Source organism: Dermacentor andersoni, chromosome 2 (genome assembly GCF_023375885.2).
Source record: "Dermacentor andersoni chromosome 2, qqDerAnde1_hic_scaffold, whole genome shotgun sequence".
Lineage (NCBI taxonomy): Eukaryota > Metazoa > Arthropoda > Arachnida > Ixodida > Ixodidae > Dermacentor > Dermacentor andersoni.
Genome location: NC_092815.1, coordinates 29,380,357 through 29,406,187, shown reverse-complemented (window position 1 = coordinate 29,406,187; position 25,831 = coordinate 29,380,357). Strand labels below are relative to the sequence as shown.

General features: G+C 49.3%; 1 protein-coding gene across 2 annotated transcripts in view; it reads right to left on the bottom strand.

Moving 5' to 3' along the window:
• Ndae1 (Na[+]-driven anion exchanger 1) overlaps positions 1-25,831 on the bottom strand; it is a 255,774-nt gene that overhangs the window by 189,681 nt on the left and 40,262 nt on the right. Inside the window, exon 1 of one of the 2 annotated variants that reach the window (XM_050189587.3) lies at positions 25,016-25,551. The exons of the other annotated variant lie outside the window; for it this stretch is intronic. Within the exon in view, the coding sequence (XP_050045544.2) occupies positions 25,016-25,035 (20 nt within the window). The 5' untranslated portion in view covers positions 25,036-25,551. Of the gene's footprint in view, positions 1-25,015; positions 25,552-25,831 lie in introns of those variants that run through there. 2 annotated transcript variants of the gene reach the window in all.

The window sequence follows — 25,831 nt, the reverse complement described above, 5'->3', positions numbered from 1 at the left end:
TGGATGCTCGCCGGTTCTAAGTTTCGCGATCCAAGCTACACGCAGCTTCTTGCCCTGCGGGTACGCGTGAACGCTGACACCGGGTTCCGTTGTGTGCGTCCGGCACTGCGGCACCGAGCAGTAGCCTACCATGTTAGACGCCTTCAAAGGCATCTACTACCTATTAAAGGGCTTTCAAGCGTTGTCAAGTGCACACCCGAAGAGGAAAAACCTCCCCACTTAATCAGAACCGCAGCGCAGGTGGGACTTTAAACTGTCGTTTTCAGCTCGCTTCAGCGCTTCCGGAGCAGCCGATGCGGCCGCGGTGCCCACGTGATCCCTCATACCACGTCACGCCGACGGCGGCACCAGCTTTTCCACTGGTAGAGCTCGACTTCAATAATCTCACTCACTCACTCACTCACTCACTCACTCACTCACTCACTCACTCACTCACTCACTCACTCACTCACTCACTCACTCACTCACTCACTCACTCACTCACTCACTCACTCACTCACTCACTCACTCACTCACTCACTCGATTAGAGAACTAAAAAGGAAGTAACGTCCATGGTGAATTCGCGAACGATACCGTACACGTGCCACAGCCATCCCCTTACCTTACACCCGACATTTTCCAATCTCAGCAACGCTTCCAGCAACACTTGATCATATTATACTGGAAAAGCAAGAACGGAAAAGAGAAAGCTTAGGTTTTTTTGATAGTCTGGAATTGTTAGTGCATGGGGATTTGCAGGTCAAAAATCCTGCGTAGAGAGCTAGACGACGAACTGGCATAACCAATGTCAACATTACGCACAAGTTTCTCTTTTCTTTTTTTCGCTTGCAGCGCCAGCTATGTATGCATGCCGAATAAGAGGACGAGTCTCTCTTTAAAGAGATTACGAAGCAACTGCAGCGCATGCGCAGAGAACATTCCTGGGAATGCTCTAGCTCTTTCCTCGCCGCGCGGAAATAAGACCGTCGAGCTTGTAAACAGTTCGGCGAGAAGTGCTTTCGCAACGTGCGTGGGCTAATGCCTTCATGTAACACGCATGTCGCAACGGCGCGTCGTCGGTAGCGAGATATAGAGCCCGATCAAGGCTACTTATCGAAATTACTCAGCGCCAAGCGCATACGTATACGTAGCTGGCCCGACGAGGCACTTGTAGCGCATGTTAGGTGCACGGCTGTAAATTCTATGACGCTTTCGCTGGTATACGCGAGGAAAACGTGTAATGCCGGCATTAATATTCATTCAACGAGGGAAGAATTCCTTCGTGTCAAGGTACGCGGCGACCTTGCATGTATATAGGCGCCTGAACCGTATATTTGTTATCGGTATGGCACCCTTCAGAGGGCATCGGGAGACACCTCTTGTCACCGCTAAGCCTGTCCTCGCGTTATATGGAAGCCTTCGTCGCAGCTAAATGCATCAGCGCTCTCTTCTTGATACCTTCATGCGGGAATGACAATTCGACTTTTGAATATGAAAGGCGAGCGCTTTTCAGAAGCGACGAACGACTTCAAGTTATCAAAATTTCAAGTTGGCACACCCCCAAATTTCAGTTGGTCCACTCCTACCATATTACTTCCCCGTGCATTTTCTGTGGAGCCCTACCCATGTATCCCTACGGGCTTGCGTAGATCTCATCGCATGGGTATTCTCGTTGATCATATCTTTTTTTTTTCAATCGTTCCTTATCACTTACAAAGCTACCAATTATTTTCGTTTACACTATTATAACGATGAAATGTCTTACCTTGCAAAGTAAGCATTTTTGTGCAGATACAAGGCATCACACATTTCACGTGACAGATTTTGCCGGGGTACGTACTCACCAGAAAATGCTTCCCCATTAAAAATATATAGTACACCTGAGCTATAAGTTGCAGCCCATAGCTCCTACACGAGCGCGACAACTGCCCAAACAAAATGTGAAGAGTTATATTGCCTTGGGACACTCGGTGTTGCGTCAAGAAGTTTGTATAGTGCGAAGAGACGGGGCGAAGGACGCGTCACCTTTAGCGTCGTGCCTAGTCAGTGCGTCGTGGCGGCAGTACCCGTCATGCTAGCAAATGCGCAATGGCGCAACTACGCTTTGCCAAGACAGCAACGCAGGTCCCTGATGTGGCGGCAACGAAACAAACAACAGGGCGAGTAAATAATCATTACATTTGATAAAGAGCGCGAATCACAAAGGCCGGCTGTCAGCCATGTTAGCTCGCGGTGCCGCAAGATTGCGCACGGGAGGAAGAAAAAAATCAATAAGAAAATATTAGAAACGAACGACCGAATCCATCATGGCCGCAATATATGCGTGAAGTTATTGGATAACGGTGCATCTAGCTACGCCGCGATTCTGGGAAGAGCTAGAAACGGAAGCAACTCTTTCTTCTTCTTCTTCTTCTTCTTTTTTTTCAAGAAGAAGCAGAAAAACAAGAGGCATGAAGGCATTCTATCGCGCAGCACACGGAAGCGCAGTCCGACAGAAATAGGTGGCTGTGCGGGCGCGGTGAGAAATTTCATCCACTGCTTTCTCTCGTTTCGTCCTCCATCGCCGGCAAAATAAACAAAACTTCGGAATTGGCCCTCCTTCGAATCCAATAACGTCTCGCGAACCGGAAACCGAAATTGCGAGAGAAAAAAAATATGCGAGCAAAGAAGAAGAAACTTCTCTCCTCCATCCTCTCTCCCCCGAACTAACACGACGCACGCGAAGACGATAACAGAAAACGCGGCCAGCCTATAGACCAGTCAGCTCGAAGAACGCATAGCTTTGATTACTCCGCGAGTAAACGCCGCAGCTTCCCTTCCCCTTTCTTATATAGGTCCCGTTTGTGTCATCGGACGAAGTCGGCAGAAGGCAGATACGACAAAGGGCGGAAATTCGTTAAGGGCTAGCTTCGCTTGTAATCAGACGCTAATTCCGGAGGTGTATACCGGTAACTGCAGATTGCTGAGAGCCAGTTCCGGGAGTGACGAGGCGACATCTCCGTGCCAGGCGTGTTTGGCGTATATAGACAGAGCGCGAATTACACGGAAAACACGCCGTTCTAACCAATAAAACGAATCCGAGGACACCTAAGCATTTAGGAGTTCTGAATGCGAAAGCGTTAATGTCCAATATAACGCCGCTGAACGGTCCTTCGAGTTATGAACTCCTCGCGGGCAAGCATTTTGGCTTGGCCTTACCGAGGCGCAGTTAGAACGCAGGCGAGAGCTTGAGGGGATAAGGAACGCGCGGACAACACGGACTTCAGAGTGCAAGGGTGACGTGACGTCGCGGCAATTCCCTCTCTCCTCACGCAATACCTGGCGCGCTATCGTTGCAGCAGGCGCCCCCTATCGCCCGCTCTGCCCCACTGAGGCGCGCTCGTGTCGTGGCATCGCAGCCAATTGGAATTCAGGCACTTTTCGCTCCTCCAGATGACAGACACCGGCTTTTTCGCTGAGTGGGCCATTTGACACACTTTCGCATAAAACAAAGAAAGGCGGATCGAAAATAAAGGTAATGTAATATCCAGAGTAACGCGAGACGAAAGAAAAAGGATCGCGGAAACATATATCATGCCAAAGTCGCCTGTAACGTCTTACAGAAGGAATGCAAAGGGAAGAAGTACGAAAGAAAGGGGGTGCATGGGGAAAGTGCGGCGTTGAAAGCTGGACGTCACCTCGGACGGCTCCAGCATACGGGAAAGATGACACGCGCGCAGCGACGTGGCTTGTAATGTAAAAGATGCCCCGATCAGCTGCTCTCGCTTTCACTCTGCGAAGGACGCAAAGGACAGGAAGTGCTGTGAACTTCGCATTGCGCACTCGTTGTCGAAGAAATTGGCGCGAGCTAATGATAAGCGCTTAGATCTGCACTGGCGAGTGCAAGTTCGTGGATACTACGGCGCAAGAGAAAAAAAAAACACACTTTTATTCTAGGAGAGCTTAGCAACGCGCAATTGCTCCAACACATTACATTGGTCGAACATGCGCACTTAGGCTATATACGACTTCATTTCAGCTCGCGCAAATGCCCAGGGTCCGGCGAAAAAAAAAAAGAAGAAAAAGAAGAATTCGCGGCAACATTGACTGTCAAACTTTTGCTCGAGTGTACAACTGCACAAACACCACCATCCTACATAATCCAACGTAGCGTTCTTCACAAGAGAAATGTACAGCCCTGAGCAAATATTCTATGCACTGACATTCGCGGCGTTGTTCTCTTTGACACGCTACTGCTAAAGTTGTTAGCAAGCGATGCGCTTTCTTATGGCAATAATGAATTATAAACCTGCACGCTCGCCTTAGAAAGAATTTCGTTCTTTTCTTTGCATAGAGTAATATGAACGTCGTTCGAATGTCGAGGCGGCCGCGTACCGTAGACTGTTCCAACGATGCCACATATCCGGCTCAGCCTGTTGAAGGCCGACGACGATGGTAACCGGTTAATGCGCCGACAAAGTCATTTGGCGACATCAAGGCCACATCACACAGCAATAGCGCCATCGTAACACACTCCAGTCCATCTTTATACCTTGTTTCAAGCGGCGATGGCAGCTTTTCTCGTAATAGGTGAAGGTCAGTTTCTATTTTCTTTTTCTTTTTTTTTCCCCCGAACTAGCACAACTAGCCGCTCAAAAAGCAGCGAAACGGGGAATGGGGCGAGCGTCTCAAGCGAGGCCGCGGCTTTGAGGATCCGACCTTCGAATGGGCAGCGTATATCAGCGGCCACGCTCGATTCACCCCGTTCATTTCTCTGATACCACTTCAACCACTGTGACAATGCGCGCGCCGCTCAATACATACAGGTTCGCCCTACGTATTATGCGCCACGGAAGGAATACTAAGAAATAACGAGTGTATCCGAGACAAAATGCCGCGGTACGGCGCAGTAATGCAGCGCACTCAGGCGTACTAATTGCTATCGTGGTCACGCATGCTCGCACGGAAGAACGCGCCGGCGCGCCCCTCATTGTACCGTTTGCGCATGCGTCGACGCGCTTGCGCACACGGCGCCGCTTTGTAAGGGCCAATGAAAATCAGCGGAAAGATATAAGCCCAGGCATCGATCCTGTTCACGCGCTGTTATAGTACACCCTGCCTCCCCTCCCCCCATTTCCTACTCCTCTGCTAAGACTTAGAAGCGCCGGGAACAGAGAACTTCGCTAAAGCAAGACGACACAAAGCGAAAAGAAGTGCCAGTATCCGATTTGAAAGTGGAGAACTGTCCCGCTAACGATTGGTGCGAATCGCCTTGAAGGGCGCCGCCATATATGTTTATGACGCGAAACGCGCTCTTTGCCTGCGCTAGCGTCTCGCGCTTAATTCCTAAAATAGCGGAGACCCGCGACCCCCAAATCTAACTTTGGAAAACCACGCTCTGCCTGGCAAGCGCGGCCCCGCTATTTCATTACGCTGCATGTGTTGCCACTTGATGCTACGTTATAATAATCGCGCTATTTAATGGTAAGTTACCAAACACTCTCATATACCGACTCCAGTGCATATCCACAGCGTCGGCGCGCGACTTGGCGCCCTCCGACGGAGCCCGAAAGATGCGGGGCACGGGAAACTTAAGGAGCAGCGCCTAAGTATAGAGCTGGAAGACGAGGCTCGCGTGCCAGGCTGGGGAACCGTTTACGCAAAGCCGCATGCTGGGCGGCGTCCACGCAACGCCCCCGCGCCAACTGCCAGGAGCACCATGGCAGACTCGTAACAGGACGAGGATCGCGCAAGCCACGGAGTTTCCAACTTAGGTAAACTGCCTGAGGGAACCACGACGCCGTCCCACATCCGCGGGAATCACGCAATATGTATAGAGGGATTTTTTTTTCGTGATTAGGCGAGGCTTCGCTAATTAAGAACGCACTTCACGGCTTATTTTGTTGTTCTTCGTATAAGTGCTTTTATGTCAGAGTTTCTTTAGGGCAAATGTTTTACGTCCACATATATTTCTATCCACATCAAGTGTATGCTTGTCGCTAAAGGCTCGGCGGTGGCAATCACCACAAACATTCTTGATAGTCCAAAAAATAAATATTTTGGTTTGCAATTTTTCAAGCAACAGTCGTGCTGTGGAAACAAACGGCTAAACGGGTCTAATCGGCACCGTGCAACGAGCTTACGATAACAAATTATCATACAGCGTCGTGTAAGGAACCTCAAGATCCTTCGAAGCCCACAAGAATAAAATTTAGGCAAATCCATGCATTGCCCACCATTTCTATGTTTGCTTTACCGGCATATATAGCCGCGACATACGCATATACCATATATAAGGCCTTACTTCCCTCCTCTGTTCTTAGAAGAAATCAGACAAACAAATGATGCCTGGCCTCCGAGACTGCGCGGTGCGCGATACCAGCACGCGCCGGCAGATCTCGGAGGCTATGGATGACAAGACAGCTTGGGCGCTCGTCAGTGCCGCGTTGCGCTCGCTATACGTATACTTCCTTGTGAGCAAGTGGAGATCGGAAAGGATGAACACTGCCCGTGTTTTGTCTGCAGTTTTCTTAGAGTTGACTCTCGGCGATTAGTCAGAACCAACGCGCCCGACTTTCTCTCTCTCTCTCTCTCTCTCTCTCTATATATATATATATATATATATATATTACGAAACACGTTAATTTTCGAGCCACCCACTCGCCATCGAGAGAGCGCCATTTCTGAAACATGCTTAGCCGGCAAACATTCGTTGCATGCAAGAGACGAAAAACTGTACAAGAGCCCATGCGGCGTGCTATCGCCGTTTCCCACAATCCCGTCTATCATTGATCTGCAGCCCGTCTCAAATACGATCAACAGCGTCGAGCCTCCGAAATTTCCGGCGATAGTGTAGTATATAGATTAATAGAACTGAAAGCGTACAACTGAAGGCGTGCTATAAACAGGTTAAAGGCTTAAGCTGTTTTTCCTACTTTTATGTGAGATGACTATATGAGTTCCATGTGCGTTTTGTGTGATTTCTTTTGGAAACTGTTTTTAGCTCAACTGACGTGTGTGTGTGTGTGTGTGTGTGTGTGTGTGTGTGTGTGTGTGTGTGTGTGTGCGTGCGTGCGTGCGTGCGTGCGTGCGTGCGTGTGTGTGTGTGCGTGCGTGCGTGCGTGTGTGTGTGTGTGTGTGTGTGTGCGTGTGCGTGTGTGTGTGTGGGGGGGGGGGGGGGTCGACCCCTTCCAGCTGGATATCACTTTCGCGGCGCGTTGTTGATTGCCCCAGCCAGCAAATGGGTGCACGTCACCCAGCGGACGCCACGTCACGCAAACGTACCTCCGAAAGGTGATTAATGGCGAATACGGCCCCAGGCATGTGCGCAACGCTTACGACGCAGCGCGAGGCATCCCGGCCAGTGTGGTGTCGCGTCCACGGCAGCGCACACTATAGGTGAAACGGGGGACATTCTATAGCTGTGCTGCAGCCGTCAACCTCTACAGGCACCTTGCAACCGTGGAAGGTAGCGAGAATTGACAACAGCGTCGCAACACATATACAGCCTTGCGCGTGACGTAAGCAAAATGGGAGGCACGCGATAAACCTTCACCGTGACACACCCATCGCTTGTGCACGAGGCAGTGGTCTCCGAGATGTGGAAATGCCGAAGTGCACGTGGTTCGCATACGACTGGGCGCATATCTGCGATCGAGTTATTCTATTTAAATGCAATTCCTGTTCGCGCTTCGTCAGTGGTCCGAGAGGTTCACCGCCCACGTTATCAGTGGCATAGGGCAGCCGTGAACGGCGGTTGATAAGGCATGAATAGAATCGAGCGGAAGGAATCCTAACTCTTCCGGCCCATAAGCGCGAGCATCCGTAAGCTTGCGCTCGGCAAAGCTCGGTGCCTATAGTGCTGAGACGAACGGCGCAGCGTGCGTCGTTGTCGTTTGCACGGGTGAAACGACGTTTGATTTTCATCGCACGCCTAACGGCCGGGATCGGCGAGCTATGAACCTATGGGGTCATACAGATGATGATGACGATGATTTGTTGGCATCCCCTTTGAAACGGGGCAGTGACAAATAGTAACCTAGCCTGCTTGAGCTACTCAGGTACGCTGTAGATGCTTTCCATTGTAGGATTTATGTATACGTCTCTCTAATCTTTCTTTTCGATTCCTCAAAACTTCTCTCTCTATACTTTGTGCAGCTATCTACACCTGTAACGGGTCCGGTCGTATCAATCTCTTCGCTATTGTTTTTTTTTTCCACCAATACTCTGTCTCTTGCTTGCCTCCACTGCTGACCGGTTGATGCTACCGTCCATTTTAAATCCAGCCGCTTCTGGAAGGTGTGCGTTAGCTACGGGTCTCACTGGGTGAATCCCTTCGCAACCTACCCACATACAGATGAAAACCTCGTCGCGCCCTCTGGCAGATATGAGGTGCCCACATACCCAGTGCGTCCACGGCGCTTCACGGCCACGCGCGCTATCGGTACTATCGGCGCACTGCAAGCGCCATTTCTTCGCGGCGGCGGTGGTGACAAGGCCAAATAAGCTGCGCACACCGTGCCACCTCGTGGAAGCAGCGAGGGCAAACGTGAGAAACAGAGCCAAATCGCCGCTGCGCTGTGGTTCGACACCCCGGCCATTATTCGGCGGCGCCAAAATGCCGCGCGATCATTGCTTCTTTCTAGCGCGCACAGAGCGCGACCCGAATACAAAACGGCGCATCTAGGGGGTTGAATCACGCTGATCGAGATCGCCTCGACGCCGGTCTCGCGGAAAAGCCCCGCTGGGGCGCCGGCCATTCGCTGCAACGATCGCCGACACGCCCGGCATTTCACTGCGCCCGGAACAGGGCGGCCTCGCCTGCAGTGCGCCCGCTGTGTTGTGTAATACCATGCGCGCCTAACCGAGCGCAAGGCAGCGCCGCGCGCTTTAATGCGAAACCATATCGGGCGGTAGAACTGCGTGTGCCGCTGCTGCAGTGACCTTGGAAGTGAGCTCGGCGACGTGGGCCGGGGCCCGGCCGGGAAGGTGGCGCGAGAGCACGCGCGGGGAGGCGTGATCGCCACCGTGGACAAAGCTTCCGTTTCATTAATGCGGTTAGCATTATTTACCTACTTTGGGCACTTTGAGCCCGACCGTCCGTCCGTCCGTCCGTCCGTCCGTCCGTCCGTCCGTCCGTCCGTCCGTCCGTCCGTCCGTCCTTCCGTCCGTCCGTCCGTCCGTTCGTCCATCCGTCCGTCCATCCGTCCATCCGTCCATCCATCCATCCTCAATAACGACTTTTGTAACAGCCGTGCACTTATTTGAAGTGAAGACAACACTTCGCTAAAGTTAAATGACAAAAAAACTTGATGAACTTTAAGTAGGGCAGAGAGCTGGGATATTACTCATAGGGCAATCAGACAATAACTGTCAGCCCGGCGTCGCGTAACCGGCGTGCTTTGAGCGCTGTGAACGGATCCCTGATACACCTGCAACGTCCAGCCAAAACTTTGACAGACAGAAGCTGAATCGTTGTGACAAGAGACGATTGCGCAATCCGAATTAGGAGGTACGCAATAAGCGGCGACGCAAAACTGGAGCGTCGACACATTCGGGCACCGAATGCTGCGAAAGGCAAAGGCGAGCCAGAAATAAAGAGACGGAGGTACAGCATCGAAACCAGGACGAGTATAGTTTGGTTAAGCAGATCCTTATCAAAACGCTCGAAAAGTAGTCGGACATACTTTAGAGCTAAGGATGTGTGGAGGTCAAGCGAAGTGATCCCTACGCCGACGGGATTCGATAGATGAAGCTGAAAGAATAAAGTATGAATGAAAGTTCACATATTATAGCCAACATCCATTAACCAGACGGCGGGTGGCAGGTGGGGGGGGGGGGGGGGGGGGAGAGAGAAAAGGAAAGCGAACGCGTACGGCAATCAGCAAGGCAAATCTTTCTCCCGCGTTTATTAGCTACATTTTTTTTTTCCACGCTTTCCCTCGCAACATAGCCTTCCGGTCTCGTGTACACCGTCTTGGCAAGACCTCGGGCACGTGCAATACACTTAAATGACAAACGACAAGCTCGAATCTCGGAGGCGTCTCATGCATGAGGAGGACGACGGGCTCGGCGCCAGGCCGGATTAGCGCCGCGTCGCGTGACGCAAGCGCAGGGCCGAAAAGGCGATCGTACTTAATCTTAGAAACAGCGCGGCACTCGGTAGACCCAGCATGCATCGCGTGGCGCATGCGAACAACGCATGCGGAAACAACATCAAGCATGCGGAAAGTGCGCGCCACTTGGAGGTTACATATACTTCACGTTGCACAGAAGCGACAGACGCGACTGCGTGGGAATGCGGATCTCCACGCGTGAAACCGAAACGCATAGAGAAATGCGCGCCGCAAACAACTTGTGCCGCATGTGATACCAGGCGATGTCTTTTTTCTAAAGCGAAGTTTTATTTGCGAACACTCCAGGACTTCGCTGACCTGCTGTCTAGCTGAATAGTTCACGCACGCAAAATAACGTGCTGTATAGCGTGTCCGACCGCGGGGTCGATCTAACCTATCTCCCAGCCCAACAGCCCGATGATCTAAACCATTAGGCTACCATTTCACGCATCGCATTTAGTTTTATAGAGTTTAATTACCCGCTCCTCGAAAGTTTCACTTCACACAGGAACCAACACGCGCTGCAACGGCACAGACTAAACTACAACGCCTAAAAGACCTTGCAGGCAGCACCGCCGCGTCGACTAGGCGAAACATAAGAAAAGTTAGCACGCTGGTATTCTCGAAGAGTTAAACAAAGGTAATCGTATAAAGTTCAATACTGCATAACAAAAGTCAACATATAAGAAGACATAATTCATTTTTAAAACGAAAAGCCACGCGGTAAGTCCGCGTGAAATAAAACTTCGCGAAAATATGCGCACAAAATATCAGAAGAAATATCAGACAGATGGATGGGTGGGTGGGTGGGTGGATGGATGGATACATGGGATGGGATGGGATGGGATGGATGGGATGGATGGATGGATGGATGGATGGATGGATGGATGGATGGATGGATGGATGGATGTATGGATGGATGGATGGATGGATGGATGGATGGATGGATGGATGGATGGATGGATGGATGGATGCTATGAGCGTTCCCTTTGAAACGGGGCGGTGGTTTGTGCCATCATGTTCTCTGTCCTCATTTTGCCTAATGTCGTAGCTATCTTATAAAAAAAAGGTTACCTGGGCCAAGCTTTCTGAACCGTTATTGAGAACTTTTTTTTATTTATTTAGGAATACTGTAGCCCTCACTTGAGGGCCATTACAGGAGAGGAAAAAAAATAAAAATAAAAATTTCAACACCGACAATACAACGTTATACATCATTGTCAAACACAAATTACAGGCAGGATGAACAAATATACACAGAATAACAGTAAGCATGATCGATTCTTAATTATCCCGTTGCCTGTAATACAATTCCAATAGACTATAAAATTCGTTAGCATTTTGTGCTGTTACAGTGCAGTCCGGAAGGCCATTCCATATATTAATACACGAAGGAAAGAACGAATATTCAAAACCATCAAGGCGTGTTTTATAAGGCTGTACACTAGCACTGTGGTTTAAACGCGCACTGTGTTTTAAATGAATCTCCAATCGCCTTTTACTAATATCTGTAGCGGACATGTTTACTATCTCCCTGCTTTCCCTGAACACAACAGCTCCAAGGAGGTCAGCGAAACTAACACCGCCAACCTTGACCCATGCAAAGGCGCCGCCATCAACGTGACATGCGCATGCTATTTCAAAACCGGCAAAACTACGGCAGTCATGAACATACGGCGAGCTGTTTAACACCTCAAGCAGCCCTTCAGAAGAACATTCTAGTAGCGCTATATATGCAATAAAGAGAGGTCACGACTCCGGAATGGATTATTACGTGTTCGAGAGATCTGAAGTTGGCAAAACACCCTGGCATCCTCTGTTAAGGAAATGGCGCAACGTTCGAGAGCTCGGGGAGGGTGATTGCATTTGAATACATAGAAGCTAGCTTACGGTTTCGCCAGTGGTGCGGACAAGAGCGTAAAAACAAAGAATGACGCACATCGTTCACACACGTCAGAAACGTCTCGACAAAATGCGCGCAAGGGAAAGTGATGAAACCGGTGAATAAAAAGTGCGCCGTAAACATGGCTGCTACAACATCATCGCTCTCATCACTTCCGTATGGCCGATCGCTATAATATATATATACAGGGTGTTTCAGCGAACACTTTCAAAAATTTTTAAAGGTTGCCTGTGGCAGATAGCTCAATTCTAGTTTATGAGCCGGTCTACTCGAAGCGGCGGACACTACTTGCAGAAAAAATTGAAATGCAAAATCGACCAATTACCTTTTTAGCTAATTATCGTATGACCCATATTGCAATTTACAAATTCTAGCATGCAGTGGACTTCGCAAGGCGGATCCACTTGGCGCGAATTCTCAGGACGACACCAGTTTCGAGATATAAGTTCCCGAACTTTGCGGAGAAATGCATTAGCGTTCCAGTTAATCTGTTAACTTTCAAGCGCGGACGCACACAAGTAACTGGAACGCCAATGCATTTCTCCGCAAACTTCGGGAACTTATATTTCGAAACTGGTGTCGTCCTGAGAATTCGCACCAAGTGGATCCGCCTTGCGAAGTCCATATAGGGCCGTTTTTTTTTTTTTTTTTCAACCTCCGATCGCTCCGTGCAGGCGCTACGCGGGCAGCAGAAAGCGGACATGCGCTGTAGGCAACTGCGCAGCTCTCGCACTACACACTCCGCCATTGTTGACATTCAGGCGTCAGTCGGCATTGTGCTACAGCCACGTAAACATGGCTGCCATTATTGTGGCTCCCGCCAAGTGTGAATTGCGAAGTGTTATTCGTTTTCTACAGGCTGAAGGCCATGGTGCTGCAGAAATCCATCGGAGAATGAGTCGAGTGTATGGGGAAAATTTCATGAGTGATGGTGTTGTGCGTGAATGGTGTCGAAATTTTAAAGATGGACGTAATGATGTGCATGATGAAGGGGGCCAAGGACGCAAATCTGTCGTTTCAGATGACTTGGTTCAACGAGTTGACAGAATGGTTAAAGAAAACCGCAGATTCACCATTACTGCTTTATCTACGGAATTTCCAGAAGTTTCAAGGTCTGTTTTGTACTCCATTATTACTGAACGGTTACGCTACAAAAAACTTTGTGCACGTTGGGTCCCAAAAATGTTGACGGACGGCCACAAAACTCGACGAATGGCGTCAGCTTTGGAGTTCCTTGAGCGTTATCAGGATGAAGGAGACAACCTTTTGAAATCAATTGTGACTGGGGATGAAACCTGGATTCAATACGACACACCGGAAACAAAACGACAATCACAACAATGGATGCATTCAAATTCACCAAGCAAACCAAAGAAATTCAAAAACACCTTCAACAACAGAAAGACCATGGCTACTGTGTTTTGGAATCAACAAGGTGTGTTGCTTGTGGAGTTTATGGAGCCCGGAACCACAATCACTGCAGCTGTTTATTGTGAAACTTCACGACGTTTGCGTAGAGCCATTCAGAACAAACGAAGGGGAAAGCTGACCGCTGGAGTTGTTCTGATCCATGACAATGCCCGTCCACACACTGCTGGAGCAACTCAACGGCTTCTCGAACAATTTGGATGGGACATTTTCGATCATCCGCCATACAGTCCAGACTTAGCACCCTGTGACTTTCATCTTTTTCCTGGACTGAAGACGTGGCTTGGTGGGAAGCGCTTTCAAACCAATCGCGACCTTCAAACCAACGTCAAGGACTACTTGAATTCATTGGCGGCAACTTTTTTTGAAGAGGGTATTGCAAAGCTTGTCCACAGATATGACAAATGCCTCAATCTCTTCGGTGATAATGTCGAAAAGTAACCGTAACTGTACTAATCTTTTGGTAATAAAATTATTGTTTTAGATGAACTTGTCTTTTATTTATAGCCTATCGGAGGTTGAAAAAAAAAACGGCCATATATATATATGTATATATATATATACACCAAATCCGCGATATGATTGCAAGGCCGGCCGTACTGAAGGACTCCGGATTAATTTTGACCACGTGGGGCCCTCTCTAACGCAACGCACGGTACACGAGCGTTTGTGCACACCGCCCCCTTCGGAATGCGGTCGCCGCGGCCAGGATCGAACCCACGACCTCGCGCTCAGCAACGCAACGGGAATTAAAGAAAGAATTAGGCTATCGAAAAAGTGAAGACAAACAGCATAAATACAAAATAAAAGTATGTTAAATAAGAAAGGACTTGAGTTCCTCGGCCGAATTATGAGACGAAGGTGCTCAAGCATGCGGGCTGGAGGCGTCCTCGGAGCTTCTAGCGATGCCAGATGTACATTACATATAGACGCAATATATAAACTAGGTGAATCAAAGATTAAAGATTTTTCGATATTAAGTGGTAAAGGACGCTTTCGAAATGTGCTTTATAGCAGAAAAAATTGTTTCACGTCACCATCTTTGATAATCCTAGATGTTATCTTCCTTGATGTTATCATCATCCTATAATTGAACAATTTACTGTTTGTGTAGAAGGGGGCGACAAAACAGTTACCGCCAACATTTGCAATCTCATCCAAATAAATCAATCACAACAGATGGCACTGATATTTAAGCTCATTTTCTTTCGTTCCCGAGGCCGCCCTATAACCGGCCGCCCTATTACGTTGCCGATGCGTCGGAGGAACGACGAAATCGAAATTGGACGCAAACAAACAGAAGCTCGACGAAACGACGAAGCGGTGTGCTATACGCAGGTCCCCCCCGGCGGCGTCCCGTGTCGAAACGCATTTCAGTTGGCTCGGTACCCCCGTCGGGCCGACGGAAATGTTAACCTTGCCCTTTCGGTTTCAACACCGCCGTCACGCGGCCAGCGACACAGCGGGCCGCGCAGTCGCCCGACGACGCTGGGGAAGCCTTGGAACGAGAGTGGTGCACGAAGTAAAAAGAAGAAAAGAAACTTTTTTTTTCAAGGCATCCGGTCACCAATTGCCAAACGGAGGCAGCCTGCAGCTGTCCCGTGCCCTGTCCTTGTGAGAGAATGCACTGGCTGCCCCTCATGGCGTTGACCACCGCCGACGCCGCCACGGACACTGGCCACGACTTGCTTTTTCTTTATTATCGCTGTTATTATTCTGTGTCGCTTTCTTATTTCTGGGCACCGCCACCCGCGGATTGCTCTCCACCCACCAGCGCCGATCTTTATCGGCCCAAGACACGCACACACACACACGAGGGCAGGGCAACAGCTTCCACCGCCATGTTTGACGCGACCGCAGCGCCGCTAGTGGGTTGGTTCTCCAGGTATATGCATGCACACACACGGCTTGCTGCCAAGCGCCCGAGGAAATTATGGCAAGCGAAGAGCGCAACCTGTCTCGGCTCTATCTAAGGTTATGAACTTCAGTTTAGCTATAATGAACACGTAGACTGAAGTGAAAAAAAAAAAGAAAATAGAGAGAGAGACGTTGTTTGCAAGTTCGACCGCAATTCCGCGCCTCCCACGCCATGCGTGTCGCACGTGTGCTACCGGTGTCTCTGTGTGAGGTCCGCGTTTCTTTTAGTGAGCTTTGATGTAGAGCCTGCGTACTTATTAGGGGAGTCCGTGACGTACCGCACCTCTATTTCCCTTGTATAGACTCCCCTTAAAAATTACGAAAAGCGGCGTTAGAATCGCCAAAAGACAAGAATCCCTGCCTGCTCAAGTCACCTGCCACTTACATCACGCAACACAAGCTAAGGCTACAGGGCTTCTGGTCAACGCGCCAAGTAGTAAGCGATATGTATCACTGTGTCTCCAATACACGCATAGAGTAACCTTGCCGCCATCCGCTAATAGAGCTCGCGGGCAGCTCGTGCTAACAGCATTGGCACCGCATCTATTAGGCTATGCTGCTGCCGAGAACGCATACCAGCGTAGACTGCGGTGACACAAGTTCCCGACGCAGGTTTCTGCAAAGCCTTTCTGCGGCGTCGCTTTTCACAAACCAGTTGTCCGCATGCAAAAACGAGCAATTAGGATCGTCACGTTCGCGAAGTGCACAGACTCAGCTGAGTCTTTATTCAAATCGCTGAGATTGCTACCTTTAAACTCTGTATACATACTGAAAACTGCAGCAATAGTACATAGTACTGTATATTGTCTGATGATCCACTTCCCTTAGGCCTCTTCAGATAACCCACCAGAACCACGAGAGCTGCAAGCCACCACAATTATAACCTCCCACCACGTCACGGCACTTATGGTCGACGGCTGATCGAATTTAATGGTCCCCAAATCTGGAATGGAATTCCTAAGGATATAAAAATTTAAAGAAATTTCGCACTTTCATTTAAGACATTCCTGCTTGGCCACAAACCTTTGTGAACCGCTGCTACTTTGTTCCTATCATATATAGTCTTTCCTAGCATAGATAATCTTGCCAACCATTGCCGTTTTTGTCTGCTTACCCTTGTACCATGGTCTGTATTGGATCCGACACTAGCCTTCTGGCTATGGGTCCAAACAATTCATGTGTATCTGTTTTGGATATTGGATGCATACTAAAGAAAGAAAGAAAACAGACAGACACACCCTTCTCCGCACCGCTGAGCTTTGAATAAACAGTGATTGCACCTGTTGTCAGTGTAAAAAGTCATGCAGACCCACGCATCATGATTTTTTTCCTATAACGCCTCAAGAACAGCCAGACTATCGTGAGTTGTTTTCATAGGAAGCTGCGCGCCATAAGATTGGTGGTTCTGCAAGCCAACACAGCGTGGAATCGTTCGCAGCGATGTCTTTCAGTCGTGCGTGGCGTGCTCTGCGCAAGCGTGTGAGAAAATGGCGATATTGAAGGAGTCGCCAACATCGTCCGGGACTGTGAGCTCCCGTACAGCCACATGTATAGGCACATGTACAGAAGCCAACAGAGCCCTGCACCTCTCGCACGGCAAAGGCCTTGAATTCTAAAGCGTGTGAGCCTATAAGCCCCACTTTATTTCGTAGTGGCTTCAAGTGTGGCTGAGCAAGGCCCCTCAGATGAGGTGGCACTCAGGTTTCCAGAGACCTTACGGAGAGGTCTGCCGGGCGAAGCTCTGTGGACTGCTACTATAGTAGATGGAAGGGCGATGTTGAGGAGGAAGGCAGGGAGGTTAACCAGAATCACGTCCGGTTGGCTACCCTACACCGGGGGAACGGGAAAGGGGAACAAAGATAACAGGGAGAGAGAGAGAGGAGGGAAGGAAAGAAGGAAATTGCGGTGAATTCGCTAACGTGAGTGGTCCTACAGAAATTGCATTAATAGTCACAGATGGTCGCACAAGCCCGCTTTTGTGCGATGTTGAGAAAGCACGAAAGTAAGGTGAAGGTGATAAGTACAGAGAGATTCGTACACGTATACTATATGTACCTTTTCAAATTGTGGTCCCGTTCGCCCTATTCATGCACGGAGCGCGCGTCTTCGGCGGCCATGATCTAATTAAAGCGCACTTGGCACTAATGCGTTTGCACATGATATATTCGCGCTCGCGGCAAAAGCAAGATTACACTCCGCGATGTGATTTGATTCACGGAGTTCAACGTATTAAAAGCAAAAGTGACGGCGGTTGCAGGTATGTTATAGTGGATGTATACCAGAATAATTTTGGTCGCATCGGGTTCTTTCTTTAACGTGCACCGAAGTCTCGGTACGCCAACGTTTCGTACTCTCCCCCATGGAAATGATGCATCTATGGCCGTGAACCAAACCCTCGACCTTGCAAGGTCGATCGTTTGGTTCACGGCCAGAGATGCTGAGCACATGTGCTGCAGCAGCAGCTGAAGGCCGAACAAAGCCACTGAGCCATGTAGGCGGATTTTCCGCAACGTTCAGTCTCTGCGGGCGACCTCTGAGCTATTTATATAACTTCCTTCCAGTGATCGATTTCTCATCTGAGAACTGCACCGTGGCTAATGAAAAACGCCGTATAATGAAGACCAGCGATAAATTTAGACCGTCGGCTGTCGTCGCAATCTCACGCTTTAATTAACTTGCCGGGGCGCGAGATGGACTTGAAAGACTGAGTTATCGGCGCCTTCGACACTCGTCACGTTCGACTTCGGTCTTCTCAGGCACGCACCGAATACCGTGCCTCCTCAGGAACTCATAACACGAAAATATATCCGCACGCGGGCGCTTCGTGCTTGATAATCCACGCGAGCATCGACGCGTCTGGAGGTCGCAGCCGCGACCGCGTGCATATATATATATATATATATATATATATATATATATATATATATATATATATATATATATTTATATATATATATATATACAAGTGGAACAATGCGGCAACTCAGCCACCGCGAAACGTTGTGGCCTTCCTGTCCGAAGCGAAATAATAAACGATCCCCACGGGCGCACAAGTTTCCGATCGTGCTTTTGCGAACTATACAGACACAAATGCCCAGATTTCGCGGCGAGGCACTTAAGACGCGTCCGTGACGGGATATATTCCTGCAGACACGCCGGAGGCCGCTTTCCCCGCAGCGACCGTAAAACTGGGGCAGCTAAAGTTGTGAAAAGGAAATATATATATAACACGACTCGACTGTTCACGGCAGCCTGCAGGAACTGCAATGGATCATTTATGCTTAACACAGGCAGATCGGGAAACGATTGCGTAATGGTCGTAAGGCGGCCGCTTTCTCGCGAATTCGATCCTCGGGATGTAAAACTGCATCCCGCAAAACCCTTCGGAGAGAAAGCCTTCCAGCACGCGTTATCGGTGCAAAAAGCCGCGGGCGTAAAGGTCGCGCTGCGCGCGATCCACCAACGCCTACGCAGGAGGGGTGAGGCTCGCGCTGTGCTGTGAAGCCGAGGTTTAGGCAGGGCTGGAAGCTATACACGGGCGCCGCGTATGTGTAGCTGTCAGGCCATGCGCTTGTCTCAGCCATCCCTTTGTTCAAATCGCAAGAGCTGTTCAAGAAGTTATCGACTTACGCAACAAACGGTGGGCAATAAAGTCGTTCAAGCCACGCAATTCGTGGCAAGCCGAAAGCATTTTGTATACAGCTGTAAGCGAAGAATTCGGGTGCGATCAAACGAAGGCGGAGACAATGAACGCCCTTCCTACATAACGATAAGTTGGACCTTGTACAAGAGCGCGGCCCTTGCCGGTGACCCACATAAAACGCATCGACGGGTCCAGTCTAATGTACTGAGCATCGCAACCGAATAGCCAGCCGAACTCGGGTGTCTCTCTCTGGCGTTGATGTGGCGCCGTACACGCGCTTGTCTGTGCTTCTAGTTTTGCAGCACGTTTATTTAAACTCTGCACTGGCGATGGCGACTGCAAGCGTCGCTCACATTAAATGTCGATCTCCTGGGTACTCTTTCCACCAGATCCTTGCACGAATAAAACATACAGGCACATCGACAAGTTCACAACCTCAAGTGGTCAAATGTGGTAAGGCAAAGAAAAGTTCAGTCCGGAAGACTGGCAAGTAATTAGTAAGCAATCACTGGGCGTTGAAGGCGCTTCTTTTTGAGACCGACTGGCCTGTGCGAGCGCCTTTGGCTGCGCGACACTGTTCTCGCGCGGGCGTGTTGTCACATCATCCCTGCGCACCCTCTCTCATTTTTCTCCCCCACCGTAGGGTATAAACAACCGAACGCTTTTCCCGCTAAAACCAGTCGCACTTGCTTAAGCAGTAGCAGGCGCGTTCTGCTGAGCCCGAGGTCGCCGGTTGGATTCCCAGCTTCGTCTGACGAGGGCGGGAAGCAAGAACTTAGTGCACTTCATTTCTATGCGCACGTTAAGTGAATCCCGATAGAAAAGAATAATCAAGGTACTCTCTCTCTCTCTCTCGGGAGTCCCTCACAGAGCAGGTGTTGTCCTGAGACACTCAAATCGCCCCCCCCCGCCCCCCCCCCCATTTATTGATAATTCAACACTTTGGGTTACCCCTCCCACCTGTAACCAGCTATTGCTTTCTCCCCCCCCCCCCCCGATCTCTCTTTTTCTCTCTCAATCTAAATCTCGGCAATCAGCTACGGTGAAAAAAAAAATGTAGGTGGCTATCGGTGAGAATAAAACGAAATGGAAAACGACGGGAGCTGCACAAGTATCAGCAAAAAATAAGTGATTATGATGTCTGCTGCTGTGTTGTGTCAGAATTTCAAGAAAACGGTATTGATGCCCACCGGTGCAGAATGAAGCTATCATGCACACACTGCATTATCTGTACTCAGTCCTTTCTTTCTCGTTTACTTTTTTTGGGTCCAATGTTCATTAATATATTACTCGACGACGAGAATGAGAGCGTCAGTGTTTGTACACAGCCTTATTCCAGCGTACAGACTATAAAGTTACAGACAGTGTAAAGAAGAGGCAACGCACATGGCTGTCGTGTTGCCTCTAACCAATTGTAGCACAGGTGAAACTGTTGTTGTACAGAGCCACCTGGGTTTCCTTCTCCTCAGTTTATTCTACTCGGACACATCTGAAACGAAGTAGCCGGAAGCGCATTACCTCGAAACTTTCCACCTGGTTCTTCCACTTATAGATTCACCTGCCTAAAACGCACAGCATGTTGTCGAATCCAGCGCCTTCGGGGGTTCGCAAGGCAACAGAGCGCGAAGTCGCGACAGGTGGAAACACACCGCACGTAAAAAAAAAAAAGAGAAAAGAAAAAAAAAGAATGAGAGAGGCACACCTCCAGAGAGGAGGGAGCAGACCGGAGCGTGTGCCACTCGGATGGCGGCCGCGCGGGGACTTCATCCTTAATTACTCGCACGTCGCCAAGGGAACGAGCGGACCCGTCTCGCGTATTAGCCTCGCGTCGCGCGACGACGCAGTTTCAGCGGCGGTGCCCTGATGCAGCATTCGTGGCGCGCTATAGCACTTCTACACAGTGAGCCAAGCGCCCAATTAGGAAAGCAGGGTTACTCTTAAGCAGGCAGATATAGGGGGAATAAAAACGAGGCAAAGAGCGGAGTTAGGTATATATGGTGCAGCTGCGCAGTCGTCGACATCTAGAGCTAAGTAAACGGCTGGAATAAACCATTTATCCTTTCTCCTTTTTCTTCTCTTCCTTTCTTAGTTTTTTTTCTTCTTCTCACCTCTGCCACCGCTTCGTTAAGCCTTGGAAACTGCGACAAAATATTCCACTGCTTTGTCCTTGCCTCTCGCAGTCCCTGCAGCGATCAGTTCGAGGCTTATCGTAAATGGCTCGCGCTCAGTGGGTGCCAGTCTACGTATACTGTAACGAAACCTGATGACTAAGCGAACCCAGAACTTTTCAAACCTCGGCAGAGCAATTGCACGACGATTTTAGTTACGCCACCGGCGCCGCAAAGCATGCCAGTAGTAGTAGCTACTAGCGAGATGTAGGACAACTATTCGTTAAGAAGCGTGCTGTGTCTGTATCACGGCGAATTCTTCTAGCACCGGAGGTCAAAAGGCTGAACTGTGAGAATAAAGAGGTAACCGTCAAACTTCCCCCTAAAATTCTGTGGAAAAATCACAGCGCCGACAAGGCCTACTGCTTGCGCAAGTGGGTTATGAACGCCGTAGCGAAGTGTTTCGGGATAACTTTAAAGCGAAGCTTTCTATGTCTCATTGATTCGTCCGTGAGCGCAGAAAACGCGCTGCAGGAAAGCCAACTTCCACATCTACGTAGAACACTACAGTTTACATTCGCAGTACCGCACCAGCGACGACTGGCCGGCCGGGCAGTGTCTGATAACAGCGCGAAGCGACGAGCTCAGCAACAGTAGCGCACGCGCACAAAGTTCACTGGAAGCGCAAGTTGCGTCTGCTAAGCATAATACCACCCCTGTCGCGATTAGCTAAGCTCCCCTGCTTATCAGAGACAGCAAGTGCGCGTGAACACGGGCTCGTCTTAGAATCTGGAAAATACAATCCTAAACAAGCAATCAAATCACATATGCATAGCATCGGGTCGCTCAGCATTTATTGGGTTCGTTGCGTGGTCGTTGGCTTTGGACTTCGATTGAGTTTGCATTGGGGAAAAGCTTCGCGTTCAACCAGCTTTATTTATGAAAGGAGCTTTGATTTCTTTTTTTTTTTCTTACCACTTGGTGTTCCTTAGGAAGCTCCTAAATCTAAGTATATGCACGAGCGTTTTTGCATTTCTCCTCAATATAAATCCGACCCGCGATCTCGTGCTTGAGTAAGCTACGCAACACCATAGCTGGCGGGCACTTTTCAAGGCTCAAACAACATAGGATCTTTGTCAAAAATGCTTCGAAGCTGCTCCGCGACGACAACTCCAGGGAAGATCGAGTACGCTCGCAAGCTCCGCAAATGCGCCTGCCGTGTATACCCTCAAAGGGACATTGAAGAGGAATATTACTGGCAGTCATTCGAGCGGTCGTTTCGAGCACACCTTCGAAGCTTCAGAAGCCGTTCAACAAAGTACACTAAGCCTTGTCGCGGCAATGAACACGCCCCTATAGCACCGACACAACCGATGTGTCCTTTGAATGTGTAATATGTCCTTTGTATTGCTAGAGTAGCAATAAAAAGAAAATGAAATGAACTGAATATAGCTTCATTGCCCTTGCACACGACCACCAGAGAGCTCTGAAAGCGTTTTGAAACGACAAATCCAACATGCCGTAACTAACTTACATGTGCACGCTCCTGCAGTAGCAAAACGGCCGTTCTTACGGCACGAGAGACGAAGTCCCGGTATGCCAGAAAAGGCAAAATATAAGAAAAAGAGAAAAAGAACGACGGCTGGCGACGCCGCCTTTAAGTTCGTGACGTCATATTTTTTGACAGCGTCTACTCATACCCAGTTAATTGTTGATAATTAACTAGCTATGTTGACTAACACTACGTTGCATTCTAAAGAAACCTGAGACGCGACCTAGTTATAGTCGAGAACTATTCTTGCGACAGGACAGTTCAAACACAAAAACGTGCTTTAAAGTCTATGACGTCGCAAGGACGTGCTGAAGAAGAATGAGTATTTCTGTTTATAGGCTACACACCGAGGAAGGAAGGCGAAAGGCGGTATGCCCCCTCAGGCCTGGCCTTCCCGCAAGAAAAAAAAATAATAATAATAAAAAGCTGGCACTGCTACGATTTCAGCGCGAAATTTAAGAAAGCAAAGCGTGGCCTTTATTTTCTCCTGCACCTATACACTATTGCGCTTACACAACGTTTGTCTTTTGTTTGCACGATAACCAGAACAGTAAAAAAACGGCATCTAGTGACACGCCATGCCATTTGCTTCTTTTCTTTTTTTCGGACCGCCTACTGATGTGTCATTTTGATAGGTTAAGTTTCGTTTCCTCAATGGAGCTCACCGCGTCCGCGTCAGTAATACGATGTACGCCCCCCCACTGCAGTTGGTTGCATTTGGTTCATTTTCGCAGATGCATACACAAGCACGTTTAATATTACCAGATTATAAGCAGTCCAACCTCCGAAGCTCATCTGATCGCGTTGTGTTTTATTTTTCTGCGATCGTCGTTGTCACAGTCTCACAAAGGGTACGCATAGCCTCGACGATCGCGTTCAAACTGGAACATGCCTACCGACGGCACGGCAAACGCGCTCACACTGGCAAGCTTTCTATTCGCGCTCTACAGGGGGAGAAATCCGCATCGACGACAAGTGCCCTTCAGCGCGTACAAACCAGATTTATTTCAAGATTTTCCTTTCTCTATCGACGTCCTTCCGCCTTTCCTGGTCCATAAGAAAACACACACCCGGCCTGTAATGTTACAAATGCAGTACTTGTGCTCATGACATCGCATTATGTCACACGTCTGCTCTGTCAGAGACGATACGTGCTTGGTGTTGTGTTATTTATTTGCCGTGAAGTCTCTTGATCGTTGTCATGGATTCAATTTATATGTTGTCGTCTCGCTTGAAGTTAAGATGTCGTGACATTCTCTATCCCTTGGTCTAGCCCTCGGTGCTTAGTCTGCTAGAATTAAAGCGCAGCATGTACATATAATAATAATAATAATAATAATAATAATAATAATAATAATAATAATCATAATAATAATAATAATAATAATAATAATAATAATAATAATAATAATAATGGTAGCGGTGGTGGGTGAACTGAAGATCTCCATGTCTGACAGGAAACGGTCAGGCACAAAGTGACTGGCTAAATTTCTTATTCTTTATCATTGCCACGGGTTATAAACGTAGAAGGGACAAAAGCGAGGGCTGGAAGGGTTGCGGAGGCAGTTACTGCTCCAACTGCCTGAGGCGCCACGGTATCCCATAAATAAATATTGGGCAATAAATCGACTCGTCGTGAGGGGGGCATTCAGCGACGACAGCAGAACACTTAGCACCCGCTCAGCAGGCACGACGAGCAGCAAACCAAGCGGGTAAACATGTTTACCGGCCCGAACAGCGTCGACAGTCAAGCCCGGAGAGCTCTTGTCAGGCAAAAAATTACGGCAGTGGCATCAAGAAATTTTGGATTCGCTTAATCAGGCAGGTGTCCGTTATCTGCATTGTAATGTTTTAGCAGAGTTGGATACCTTATAGCTGAAGGCTCAAAATGCATAGAGAAGACAAAAAGCAACCTGGAAGTGTCGCGGTTTAAAAAAAAAAAAATTAAATTATGGGGTTTCACGTGCCAAAACCACTTTCTGATTATGAGGCACGCCGTAGTGGAGGACTCCGGAAATTTCGACCACCTGATGTTCTTTAACGTGCACCTAAATATAAGTACACGGGTGTTTTCGCATTTCGCTCCCGTCGAAATGCGGCCGCCGTGGCCGGGATTCGATCCCGCGACCTCGTGCTCAGCAGCCTAACACCATAGAGTGTCGCGGTTATAGGATAGCACGGAGCACTCCAAACTCCGGAAAAAGTCGGCGCTCTATGTCACTTCGTGTGAACATCAAGAATATATTTTCGAGTAAGTATACTGTCGTGCGACGAAAGTCAGTTCGTTCCTAGCTCAGCCCCATATACAGACGAGCACGAGAGCAGACGATGCAAGCTATAAGTAAGCGAAACAAATAAATGGCGCTAATTAAAAAAAACTGCGTTCTAACCTCGGTAAGCGTATAGACATGGCTGCAGTTCCCGCCGGTTCTCGGCGCTGCTGGGGCGACGACGACTTCGGCGGCTTGTGGCTGGACGTATTCCACGGTTACCGATCTTTCGCGGCTGTCTGAACCAAGGTTCGGCACTGGCAAGGTAAACTTCGGGTCGTTCAGTTCAATCCCGAGCACACAAACACACAATTAATACGCACTGATAAGGAACACTGTACCGGAAAGAGCGCCGCGAAACCACACGCTGAACAACACCGGGCCGTTTATTTGAAACGAGCCCGGCACACATCCACCGCGCGATGGAAGTTTACGCGGCGACAGGTTACGCGCACGTATACACGGCCGCAGGCACTGCGCCACCCACACAAACAGACACACCGAAAAATCACTGCAGCAGTTGCAAAACCAGCTGGCGTGGCGTTGTAGGCGGCGCGGGAAACGACGAAGCTCGGCGGCGACGATTCAGAGCGCTCCGCTGATGCGGTTCGTGTCTCTCCCTGCTCTCCCGAGGGTGCGAGCAAAAAATAAAAGGTAGCCGCGACCGGCGCGACTCGGAAGGGTCTGCGTTGAGCGCGCGACGGTGTCGTCTGAGGGGCGGCGGGCGTCCGCGTTACGCTAAGCGCGACGCTGGCGTAGTGCCTTCGAGCGAAGGAATTAAGGCTCTCTCTCTCTCTCCATCTCTCTCTCTCTCGCGCGCGCACACGGGCCCGCTTGCACCCGCGGGGAAATCGAATGGAGAGGAGGAGGACGCGCGCTTGTGCCGTGCGTGCGCACGGCCGCACAGCGCCACGCGGGCGCGAGGACGGCGGGGAA